At 43.1% G+C, this 12982-nt stretch overlaps 1 protein-coding gene across 12 annotated transcripts in view; it reads left to right on the top strand.

Annotated features, from left to right (window-relative positions):
• The window catches only part of LOC149350324 (oxidative stress-induced growth inhibitor 2-like), a 150784-nt gene extending 138086 nt beyond the window's left edge, over positions 1–12698 (top strand). For all 12 annotated transcript variants that reach the window (XM_089579347.1, XM_089579338.1, XM_089579339.1 and 9 more), the window contains 3 exons: positions 1077–1213; positions 5500–5691; positions 8896–12698. In XM_089579347.1, the coding sequence (XP_089435473.1) occupies positions 1077–1213; positions 5500–5691; positions 8896–9885 (1319 nt within the window). In that variant the 3' untranslated portion in view covers positions 9886–12698. The remainder of the gene's footprint in view (positions 1–1076; positions 1214–5499; positions 5692–8895) is intronic.
• Positions 12699–12982: the final 284 nt, after the last annotated feature.

Raw genomic sequence — 12982 nt, 5'->3', positions numbered from 1 at the left:
CATAATTGTCACATCAGATGTCGTTCCATAATTTTTCACATGCAGTTCAATATAAATGCAGTGCTCTACACATGGTATGCCCAAGAATCGAGGAGCTAAAGGGCAGAAATGTGGTTTATTAAATGTGCACTAAGCAGTGTTTTAGACTGGCATTATTTAAGGGGCTGTGCACCTTCATGACTCTCAGTACTAGCCTGGTTCATTAAAGGAACACTGAGTACAGTTCTATCCAACTTTTGTTCTCGGTAAAAAATTACTCTGTGGCTCTTTCTGAATTTGTCCAGCAGCAAAAGACGCATTTATTGCCAAGAAAATTGTATTCTAAAATTTTTCTACCGCTTGATTCATACTCGTGATGTCGAAACCAAAAAAGACTCCACAGTCATCATTTAGAAGTGATTTGATCGCACATAAGAAACTATCTTGACGCACCACAGTTTGCTTGCGAAAACAACTGGTGATGCATGGCGTCACCTGCATTTAATGTTTTAACCTTTCTAGCTTATAAAAGCTTCATTTTTAGTGAAAGTAGCAGCTTGTCATTAGAGCATGGTAATGTATTGATACAATCCAACTTCAGTTCGAGCTGCTGCGGTGACGCAGTGGTTATGGTGCTCGGCTGCTGACCCAAAAGGCGCGTTCGGTACCGGCCACTGCGGTCGCATTTCGATGGAGGCAGAATGCTAGAGGCCCATGTGCTGTGCATTGTCAATGCACGTCAATGAACCCCAGGTGGTCGAAATTTTCTGGAGCGCTCCACTAGCCCTCCATGTCCCTCATAACCTGAGTCACTTTGGGACGTTAAACCCAATAAATCAAACCAAACCAACTTCAACTTATCCTCAGTGTCCTTTTAAGGACTTCACAGCTTTTAAATCTCTTCGTTGCATGGTATGGCGTCAACAGAGCTGCTTTAGGAACAGTCGACTAGTGCATAAGCTGCATGAGGCCTTATTCAGTGACGTTTAATGGCGCTCAGGTTTGGATTTTCACTATTTGTCTGTATCACACCAAGCAACAGTGGTTGGAACCTTTGCTGCCTTCAGTATGTGACACTATTCTGTGCACTCATGCAGGCAATGGGCCATCGGGCATCACTATGTCATACTTCCTGGCCGGCAACTGGCCATACTATGCACCAGGCACGTGCCACCCAAACCCATACCTGCATGCGAGGCTGGAGGATAACAGAAGTCTTTCCCTTGTTGAACAGGTGAGTGGCATCCAAGAACCTCTCAACTTCCCAGCAAACCAAAAACCTCTCAGAGACGTCTAGCTAGACGTCTCTGAGAGGTTTTTGGTTTGCTGGGTTGTTGCTTATGCCATTATGGGTATGGGTAAAGATACCTATGCATCTTTCAGCGACTGCAGTGATGTGTACTTGCAATTTGTATATAGTTATTCTTTGTATTTGTTAACTACTGTGTGCCAATAATCTGTATTGTGTTGTTTTCATGCCCTCCCCCCCCTATGTAATGCCCACTTGGGCCTTTAGGGTATTTAAATAAATAAATAAATAAATAAATAAATATAGTGGTCTTTCAATGTTCACAGCTACAATGAACTAGGATGTTGCAACAGATCACCTGCTAAGTGCCCAGTAGATTGGCATGTGCAAATCACGAATGAAGCCTCAGTATTTAACTGTCACTTTCGTGTGACCATGGCTGAAAGGCTCTTTTGCATGTTACTTAGCAGCATACAGGAGATCCAGCACTGCTGTGGAAAAAATGCGCAGCTTCATAATTTCTGAACACAGCTAGAAGCTATGCATAGTATGAGGTATTATGTTCATCATATCCGTTTTCGTAAAAAAAAAGTTTATGGTCATAAAAAGAAAAAAACTTCACTTGGGTTTGTGCCTAACTATATAAAGGCATGCATGAGATTATGATCTGTTTTTATGTAAATATAATTGCTACAAGCCTTGTAATCACTCATAAGATGATGGATAAAATAGGATTGCAAAAGCAGATGCTGAAGTGATAGCACATATGTCCAGCTTTTAACATCAAGAGGTCACTTGTGAAAGACAGTGCCGCTGCTATCTTGAGTGCCAAAATGGTGCTATGGAGCTTAATCATAGCAGTTGCAAGTAATGACATCACAGCGAGCTGCTTCAGCGGAGTAGCATACTGGTGTGAGACACCATGCCGTACGAGAAAAGCTCTGGAGCAAGTGAGGAAGAACTCACTTTTTCCTTTTGTGTACCGTCTCCGTTTAACCTTGACACCCAGTAAACGTCCTTGCAGTGAGCTTTCCAGACATGGTCACATATGGGCTGCTTGCTCTAAGTGGCAAGGGAGAGTTTTGTTTGAGGGAGAAGCACCAAGCTTAGTGTATAATTGGTTATTTTACATGGGCTCTTTTTGTCCATAAAATTGATTAAATCACACAAGTGAACTGACCAATCACTCAGTTGATTATTTTTTTTCACTTAAGAGTATAGTAAAAGAATGGGAGTGGTCACAGACTGGTAGTATGTATTTGCAAATAAGATTTTTGTAGAATTCTTTCACTCCTATCTTTCTATAAGTGGGGAAGAGAATTTACCAGTAATGTGCAGTTTGTGTGTTTTCATTAAGGCCAAGGCAGGAAGAGGGAAATGGGGGGGGTACTCTCCTTGTGTATAAAAATGGTTAAATGAATGTCATCTTTGTGTAAAAAAGTTTTGTCTTGTCATCATTTTAAATATCTGTCTGCATGGCTACACTAAGTATGCCCTGCTTCCTGACTCCAGCCATTGCATTGGGCCAAATTGACGTACCCGTCCCATCTACAGATGAACAGTGAGAATTCTGTGCGCATGTCTGTGCATGCACACAGAATACTAGTTATCTGTGAAACCTCCATTGGAAATGTTCACTCACCAGCCCTGCTATGCTTCTTGCATCCCACACCATGCTGGTGTTAAGTTTGGCACTACACACACTGTTAGTTTTTATCAGCTGCAGCAACAGGTGCAGAAGCTAGCGTATTTTCCGTATATAAGATGCAACTTTAAAAAAAAATTTTTCTACAGCCTCCTATACAGCGATGCGTCTAATATGCGTTTTTTTTCTTTCTGAGTGCAGAAATAGTTCTGTTCAGGCTTGTTTTACCATTTAAAATGGGTGGCTACAAGTATTGCACTTTAGCCATGATAAAATGAGCCATTAGTAAAAGAAAAAAAAGTGTCACTATCGATCATGCGGTTGTAACATGGTTTACACAGTTTAACCACAGCTTTAAAGCCATTTTGTGGCATATTTGGGAGGCATGACTGAAAGTGATCACAGCTGTACCATAACTGGATGCGTGAGGTGCGCTTCGTTTAGCAAAGCTGCGAAGTGGGTCCATGAGGCCTGGAGCGCAGTGGCAACGATAACAGCAGGCTTCCGCTAGGCTGGCCTGCTAGCTTCATCGGTGCCCGAGCAAGACAACGATCAGAACAGCGATCCTGAGTGCAAAGAGGATGTCTCAGCAGCGCTGCCGCCAGAAATCGGCTAGCTTTTTTATAGCGCATCCAAAGATGAAGCTTTTGATGGCTTTGAGTAAAAATAAAGTGTTGCTGTTGTGCCTATGCGAGAGTTTATTTTGGCCGTGAGTGTTGCCTCTTCTTTTCAATCATTTCATGCCACGTAAGGCGTGTTTTCACAGGCACTGAGCATTTCGCAATGGTCGCGCAAGCATGTATACTAGTCAAGTCTCATTTCCTTAACAGGGTAAATTGAGGTGCATCTTATATGAGGGTGCATTTTATATACCAACTTCTTCGTTGAAAGCCTGTATATATGGGGCATGCGTCTTATACAAAGGCACGTCTTGTACACTGGAAATTATGGTGCGCAGAGGCACTGCATGCTAACACACATGTGTGTGGAAATGGTAGTTGGGTGACAGGCGCGTGATGTCATTTCATGCAACTGCCACAAAACTAACATTTTGTTAATGGTGCCACAAATTAATGGTAAATTGGCCACGCGGAGGATTTTCGGCACATCTTGATCCTAAAGCAATGAGCAGAAGGCGGAGTGTTGTGCAAGCAAAAAACAGTAAAGCACTAAACCTTGATATCATGTTGTTCCATTGCACATTAATTCAACTGCACAGGTGCATCCCTGTATTAAAGGGATACTGAGGAGAAATTGAAGTTGGCTTGTATCGACAGAATACCAGCTCCTGATTACAAAAACGCCACTCATACTGACAACAAAGCTCTTGTAACGCAGAAAAGAGCAAGAACCAAAGTACAGGTATTGCCGCCACAGGCCAAACTCGCAAGTACAAGCGTGATGACATCATAGGACAAAACAGTGTTGCTAGAACCATTGGTTCTAGCAACACTAGGACACGAGAAGTCACGAATCACTGAGGCGCAGCCAATGCATGTGCAAATGTCCTTGACGTCGCCAGATGGCGCCACGTACCCGGCAGCTACGCGCGCGCCTGCAGCATCGGGACCAATCAGCGCCTGCTCGCCGGCGGTAGGCGGGCTCCCGGTATTCTGCTAATGGTAACAAGGTACACAGTATGCTAAAGGTGTCTATTTGCGAGAACAAATTCGTTGACGACTTCGACAGCGGGATCCATCGTAACTCTGGCAAAACGCCGGTGCAAACGTAAACGAAGTGACTGTAGCGACGGCCTCAATAGCCGATAGATGCCTTCAACGTGCGGCCGGCGGTAGCTTTCTTTTCGGCTGCTGCTAGGTCGCACTGCTGGGCGCCAGAAATCACGGAGTCTGCGTTACGTCATGTGCACGCCATGTTTCACATCACTTAGCCCTGTGTCGTCATAAGAGAATTCCAAGTTTGAATCAGAGAGGCGGGAAAAACTTTTTCAACTTCGAATCCAAATTTCTTAGAAATAAATGCATCTTTCGCTGCCGGCCAAGTGGCAACAAAGCCATGAAATGCCGAAATATCGGATTTTGCTTCAAAAAAAATATTAATAGAGCTCTCCTCACTGTCCCTTTAACTATGCCAATGACATACCAGCTTTCTGATGCCTGTAATGCTTTTCTGTGAAACCACGCAGTATTCTTTCTCTTGGTCATGTGCTAAATGGCTGATAATTGTGCAGAGTTATAGGATATTTTGGCAAGTATATTTTTTGGGGTAAATTTTCTCCTTGTATACAAGCTGTTCAGCGCAGGCGCACTCACATGTTGCAACACCCATGCTCATTCATTATTTTCAGCCGCATTTTCTTACTGTGCTGCTTAAATATGACTAAACTGAATGGATTCAGGAAACTGAACAATTCTTTCTCAATTCACATGTGATAATTCTTTATGTGCAGCACAGGCAATGCAATATGTTTTCAGTGACCTGGATCGCTAATGTGCCCTTTGCAGCTGTTGGTCTTGCTTGGAGCAATGAAACTTCTGGAGTTTGACAACTGCAGTTGAAAAATACTCACAGTATGCTTTGAAATAGTGGATCCTCGAAGCATTTTTCATGCATATTATCGTGCTGTAACCACATATTTTTCCTCCAATGTTACTGCATTTTCCAGGACCTCTCGTTGTTGAGCTCGGGCCTTGAGGGACGCTCATGCAACCCGGTGTCTCTGCTTCTGGACACCCTCTGCCACCCGGATGCTGATCTTGGCTCTGATGAGCCTTCTGCTCTTGCCTGGGTTCATGATCCATCCAAGGCACTTGATCACATTGTCCTTGGCAATGGTCTGCCTGGAGGCAGCTGGCAGGTAATTGCGCTGAAGCTGGGAAATATACGTTTAGTGGCATCAATATTAGTGCTCCCTGCTTTTCCCTGGAGTCATTTAGAGGAATACATGCATAAGTTAGAGTATCTTATGAGGCTAATTCTGAAAATGAGTTTTGTACTCTGGCGTTTTTGTAGCTCAGAAACATTAGCCTGTATTGATTGACTGCTAGCTGGTTGCCTACATGAATATAAGACGTGCTTGCTCAGAATGAGGTTAAGGTGACTGGTGTCCATGTGAAGCTTAGCTATACCCGGTGTTTTTTTTTTAGAAGGTCCAAAATAAAAAAAAAAAGGTAAATTGCTTTAGATTTATTTTAGCACTGGGGCTATACTGGAGGCTACGGCTGGCACCAGGCAAGAGGAAAACTGCTTTAATTAGCTCGCCGATTAACTAAATATGTTAATAAACTTTTCTAATTTTTATTTTAAGGGTTATGTTGTATTCGCAGAATTGGAGATCATCCTCCAAACAGTCCAACTGAGAAAAAACAGTTTTAATTAAAAAATTTTTGAGCACATTACGGGGCGCAAAAATGTCACCCTGGTAGCCATCTTCACACTGCAACTCAGCGGCGGTGAGCGCCTCTGACGTAGTTCACTCCGCCCTGCGCATTGCGTCACACGGCTGATATCACCTGAAGCCCGGACGGGCGGCCTGCGCTATCGCTGCTTGTTTCGCTTCGCTCCGCGGCCTCACGGAATGCCGCGTTGGAACAAAAACGCATTGACACAAAGCGCAGGGCGGACCGAACTACGTCACAGGCACTCACAGACGCTGTGCTACAGTGTGAAGCTGCCTACCAGGGTGACTTTTTCGCACTTCGCAATGCGCGCAAAAAATTTTTTCATGAAAATTTTTTTTCTTGGCTGGACTGTTTGGAAGATGATCTCCAATTCTGCTAATACAACATATCCCCTAAAATAAAAATTATGAAAGTTAATAACATATTCAGTTAATCAGCAAACTAATTAAAATAGTCCGCCTCTTACCTGGCGTCCGCCGTAGCCCTCAGTGTAGCCCCAGGGTTAAAATAAATCTCAAGGAATTTACCTTTCTTCAAAAATTTTGGACCTTCTAAAAGAAAACACCCGGTATATAGACCTTTCCAAAAAGGGCTCCCTGGGCGCTGCCATATTGTTGCCTGGACTGCAGTGGGCACCTCGCGCTAGCACGGTGGAAGCGGCGAAACGCCTCCTCTCTGGACTGCTGGAAACCGGTTCCGCCGCCGCTTCCACCGTGCTAGCACGAGGTGCCCACTGCAGTCCAGGCAACAATATGGCAGCGCCCAGGTTGGAAAGGTGTATACCAACAGGAAACAGACACATATTGCTGACAGAAGCGTGCTGAAAAATGGACGTAATATTTGGCATATCTTGACAGTCACAAAGTTGAGAGCCTAATTTCCAAGAAGCTAGGCTTTGTTGTCAGCTTGCATTACCTTGCAGGATGACAGTTCTCAAGTGTGGCAGGCACAGCTGTTCTGAAGAGTCCAATGAGAGCACATATCTGAGCTCCAGCTAATCGTTTGTAATGACCATCTCTATACAAGCACACAGCTAGAATAGAACTTCTAGAACTTTCAATATGCTTTGCTGACCTCTTGCTTTTTTTTCTTTTCCAAGTTTGATAGGATGAGACCTTCCAAATCTATTAAGCTTATCAGGAGTGCAACTTAACAGAAGTGCCAAATACACCCATGTTCTCAAAGGTCATATATGAGCACTGTTAATAAACCAGGATTAATGAGCCTGCAAGGAGGCATTTACTAAGCACTTTGGAAAGAAAAACGTTTTGAATTACACTCCTCACTTGCAGCCAACGATCAGTTTTTGCAGATTTTAGTCATTTGCAAGAGCAGCTGCGCAGTGTTTGCTAATGACTGCTAACAACTCTCATGCACTTGAATAACTGCTGTGGTGCTTAAAGAGCATAACATGTCTAATTATGGGTCACATTCAAGGTCACTCGCAACTCTCCACTGCTCTTGCTAGGCTGGAAAAATGTGTGCATGTACAAACACACATTCACAAATTATCATCCTCAGTATGAGCTTCACTGCATAAGGTGTGGTGGGAGCTCAGTCTTCTGAGCAGTGTGAGGCCAGCGGTGCACGAAATTGATGGCACTAGTCATCAACGCAAAGAACAAAGTACACTTAGCCTTTGTTCTAAGTTAGGTGCTCTGTGTGAAAGCACACTGATTTACTGAAATGCAGGAACCTCAGTTGTTTCACTTCAGATGCACCACATTGAGCACTGTAGTACATGCAAACAGAGGGTAGATGTGTCTGCTCCGATAAATAAGCTAAAAGTTGAACATTTTTCAGTTTGTTTAAAGAATTTGCTTGTTTTAAGAATCTGTGATCCATTTGAGCAGTGCAGCTGAAGCATTTGAGAAGAAAGATTCAGCAGAGACGCTTAAGACTGCTTACGTGCGAGAATGTGAATGCATTAAAGTGCGGAGTCATGCTACCTTGCAGAATGATTGAGTCATAACTGTGGTTGTGTGTCATGACTTTCATAGGTCATAGTACGTTTCGTTTCATCATTCATGACTATACATGTTCACTTATATGTGTTGTGACATCATACACCGGCGTACTGCATCATCTGAATTTCGTGCCATGGTCAGCGATGGACGCTGGCTTTTGTTCTAATGGGATGTATATGCTTTCACATTAACACACTTTAATTGCCCACTCACTACTTCATCTCAAAACACTTAGTTGCCTGTGCAGTTCAATTTATGGCCAAAAAATTATTGATATAGGTATATTGTACTATGACAGGACAGCATCAGTGAAAGTGTGAATTTGTGGAAAGGTTGTATTTTTGATACACCATTGAATGCCCTATCTAAGCAGCTCAAAGCTAATCTGAAACAATGGGCTTTACATTTTAAGTCTTGTCTATTAGGGGTCTGTGAGAAAGTGGGCTTGATGTGGATAAATGCTGACCATTCTTAAAGAAAGGTGTTGCCTGCATCCTGATCGTATCTGAAGGAGGATGTGTTATTTTTTTATTAATGTGGGCTGGTATGGTGCTGTCTTGCAGAATTAGGCTTCTGGAAAAAGTGAGCTGAGGCTCATAAAAAAATATTGCTTCTGCACTAGAAAAATGTTTAGTATAACTGTGCTTGTGTGCACTCATTTTATTTACTCACTCCTTGTATTACTTGGTGCAGAGGATGGATGGCGGCATCTTGACCATAAGCCTAGGCTCGTGGATGGAGCTGCCAGACCTGACTTTCAAAGAGTGGGACTCCTCAAAGCCACAGCCACCGGAGGGCTCCCCCAATTGCCAGAACCGTGTGTCAGTACAGCGAGTGGCCCAGTACTATCGGGACTATGTTGACCTCAAGGGTCTGCAACGCTACTTTCAGAATTTTGCCTGTGTGCAGTCAGTGCGGCCCATTGATGACCCTGAAGGGGGTCACCTGTGGGAAGTTAAAGGCATGAACAAACAAACTGGGACCTCTTTCTGCTACATCACGCCACATGTTGTGCTGGCAGCTGGCCACTACGATGCACCGAGGAAGCTTGGTGTGCCAGGCGAAGATCTGCCTTTTGTGTCCCATGATCTGGGCCAACTGGAAGTTCTGCTGCGTGACACCAAGAGTTCCATCACAAAATTGGCTGTTGTAGGAAGTGGACTCTCAGCTGCAGATGCTGTGATTGCAGCACGCTTCCATGGTGTAGATGTCTGTCATGTGTTCCGCAAGAAAGTGGATGACCCGGAGCTAGTGTTTAACCAGCTGCCACGGTCTATGTATCCAGAGTACCACAAGGTACACCAGATGATGTCCTCAGCTGAGCATTACCCAGGATACAAAGCATATGCCCACTGCCAGGTACGCTGCATCCATGCTGATGGTCGAATGGAACTGGACTCCGGCTCAGAAATTCGAGACATCTCCCACGTGTTGGTGCTTATTGGGTCCCACCCCAACCTTGACTTTCTTCCTTTGGCAGGTCAACAGCTAGGCCTTGTAGCAGGACTGCTGGTAGACTGTAGAGCCAACCCAGTTCAGATTGACCCCTACACACATGAAACTGTGGCCCTCAAAGGCGTCTATGCTCTTGGGCCTCTTGTTGGGGACAATTTTGTACGCTTTCTCCAGGGGGGTGCTCTGGCTGTCACAGCAAACATTTGGAGGGGCCTGGGTGGCACTTAGGTATTTTTGGCCTGCAAAAAGAAGGGTCCCAAAAAGGGCCGCCACACAAGGCCCCCAGAGCTACCAAGCTGCTGCAAATTGGGCTATGGCACGTCACTGTACATTTTTGTGTATGACCATGTAAATGGGCCCACAACCATGGGTTGGCTCTGCCCAAATGGGCGCAGCCCATTCACGGTGCAAACAGTACTTGACCAATGTAGAAACTAGTCTGTACATTTCATCTAGTCTGCTGCTGTTTTTTGGCAGTTTTTGCTAAAAGGCCACTGGAACTGCTTTTTTCATTCTTGTGCTTAGTCCAGTGTGCTGTCTACAACTAGCCTAAACACACTGAGTCATTCTACTCTTCTAGTGGGACATTTGAAAACTATAGTAGGTGGTCAGCTGGACAGATTGACAGTTCTCTTACAGTTCTATGCTGACAGTTCAGGCAGCAAAAGCTTGCACTGTGACACATGTGAAGGAATCTAGGTAGCTGCATTTTAAACAGCGCCTTGTCAGAAAAGGGTACTCCAATTTTACTGCTTGCTAGTTGTTTGTTCTCACTTCCATGTTTATTTATTTTACCATCTTTATTATTTTTTCTGTATACGTCCACTTCGTGATTTCCTTAACTTTCAAAATATAACTTTTGGGGTATGTCTATGAGTTTGTATTCTTAAATGAGTCACTGGTCTCATAGTTCAACAAAAAAAAAAAAACACTGCACAACAGACAGTCTGGTGGTAATGCCACTGATAAAGCAGTGCTAATTTTCTATAAACACATATGCAAAGGGAAAGGTTTACATGTACACACGCGCACACACACATATATATGTACACACACACACACACACACACACACACACACACACACACACACACACACACACACACACACACACACACACACACACACACACACACACACACACACACGCTAGAACTGTCACTGACAGTTTCAACAGTTTATATTGGATTTGTGTTCTAGCCTATACAAGAAATCAAGTGTACAATTATCTGTAGTCAGTCCTGAAAGACGTGTTGGTTGGCTACTTGATTTATGATGCATTTGTGCCTCTTTGCCATCTTTTGTCCTGGTGAAATGTATAGTAAGAGAATTATTGAAACTTTCATTCGTTCTGGATGCTTTCACTCGCAAAGTGAATTTATGCTCTGAACAAAAATGAGCATTGACTGTTTTCTTGAAAATGCATGTTGAGTGACTACAGTTGAGATATTGTCCTGGAATGGCTAGCTGCTAATGCTTGTCTCACCTGCTCAATGTATATGATGTAGTTGCACTATGATGCCAATTCCAATATCACTTGTGTCATACTGAAGTACTTCACTGGTCAAATTGCTGTATCTTCTAACTAAGCAACAGTGGAAAGAGCAGCATAGTGTCAAGGAAAACTGTGATACAACTTACAATATCATTTTTGTAATATTTCAGTCTATTGGAAACTGCTGTGTGTAATGTCATGCGGCAGCAGTAGTGCTGATTCATGTGGTGTGCTGCAGGTAAAACAACCATGAAGGGGCACACAATTTCTTCATGCAATGATTATCCACAGATGCAGTAGTGAGTGAGTTTCTCTGTTGAGCTGTTATACCTGAAATTATTTTAAGTTGCCTTTCAAATAACAAAAAGCAGCTGTTTCTTTCACAAGCAGTTGTACATAGCAGTTGTAAAAAGCAGTTGTACACAGCTCAGGAGCTGTGAAGAGTAAAACATACTTCCCATGAACTAAAGGACTGAAGCAAGCTGAAAGCAGACGTTTATAATGGATATCGCCATTTAAATGTTTTGATAATGCACACATGTGCACACACTGAACAGCTAGCAAGAGACCCTTTCTCGAAATTATAAGCAAGCTTCTACTCATGGCCGCACACAAATACTTGCTGCATAGCCAATACCTAGAGCAGCAATTACATAAACAGCTCGAGTGTTTTATCATGCACAAGGTGTTGGTATGGATGCCGTGATAACATGGTGCATAAGCATTGAAGATTAGTATGCAGATTCAGCTCTTTGTCTGTTACATTTGAATAGGAAAAGGGTCTGTTAGAAGTAAACACTCTGTGCTACATCTGTACTGTGAACAGTATGCCACATGACAGCTCTGATACTTCTAGTTGCTCGTCTGCAAGAGCCTCCGATTCAGCTTTTTGGTGTCTTGCGTTCCTGTGCAGATACCAAAAAGGCTGTGGTGAATGCAGTGTAGCTTCACAACTTAGATCGCAGTGGTGTGACATCTTGTTGTGCTTGGGGATGCATTTTCATGGTCATAGTAGAGCAACAACAGTTTTTAACCTATGTAAAGTCTTGAGCTGTGCTATAGTAATGCCCCAAAATGTCATTAACACATAACTGCACTTGTGTATTGCAATGCACTGCAGTTGTAGCATCTCCAGCAAGCCTCTGTAAAGGTGCTGCACCTCAACTTCTCACTACCAAAAGTGCTTGACATGTGAAGGGATGTGGATTTCACTATCAACAATTTAGAAAATATGGCATTATAGACTTGACTTGACCCTTTGTTCTTGCGGAGTCCTGCTCATGGTCTCAGGTAAATAATTTATAAAGAAAAAAATGGGAGCTTTAATCATTCAAATCATGCTCATTTACAGTGTGCTGTCTCTACTGGTCATGCTATGTGGCTGAATGAAAAAAAGAAACCTGACAAATTTCTCACAGCCTCAATTGTCGCGTTCTGCTTCAGTACACAAATTTATGGAACTCTGAAGTGAATTTCGATTATGGCTTTGTTATATAAGAATAAAATACACTATTGTTACACAATAAGTTGTACAAGGTGTTATGTATACCTTTTGGTCATGCTTCAAGGCTTTTATTTGATATGCAGAAACAGGAATATTTGATATGCAGAAACAGAAAAAACCCTTGGAAGTTCTATCTGCTATCATGTGAACTACTGCATGTGTTGTATAATAAAGTGCATGTTATTTTAGTCACATGATTTTGAGTATCTTGGCTTAAAGGGAGACTGAAGCACTTTTTTTGAAAATCAGGCTGGCAGCGGCGTCCTATAGTTTTTCATGCTGTATGCTCGAATATCGCATCCAAATAAGGCAAAAACAAGCGCGAA

Source organism: Amblyomma mixtum, chromosome 3 (genome assembly GCF_055824585.1).
Source record: "Amblyomma mixtum isolate Tamu chromosome 3, ASM5582458v1, whole genome shotgun sequence".
Taxonomy (NCBI): Eukaryota; Metazoa; Arthropoda; class Arachnida; order Ixodida; family Ixodidae; genus Amblyomma; species Amblyomma mixtum.
The sequence above is the reverse complement of the archived record's forward strand: the minus strand, read 5'-3'. Positions and strand labels throughout refer to the sequence as shown.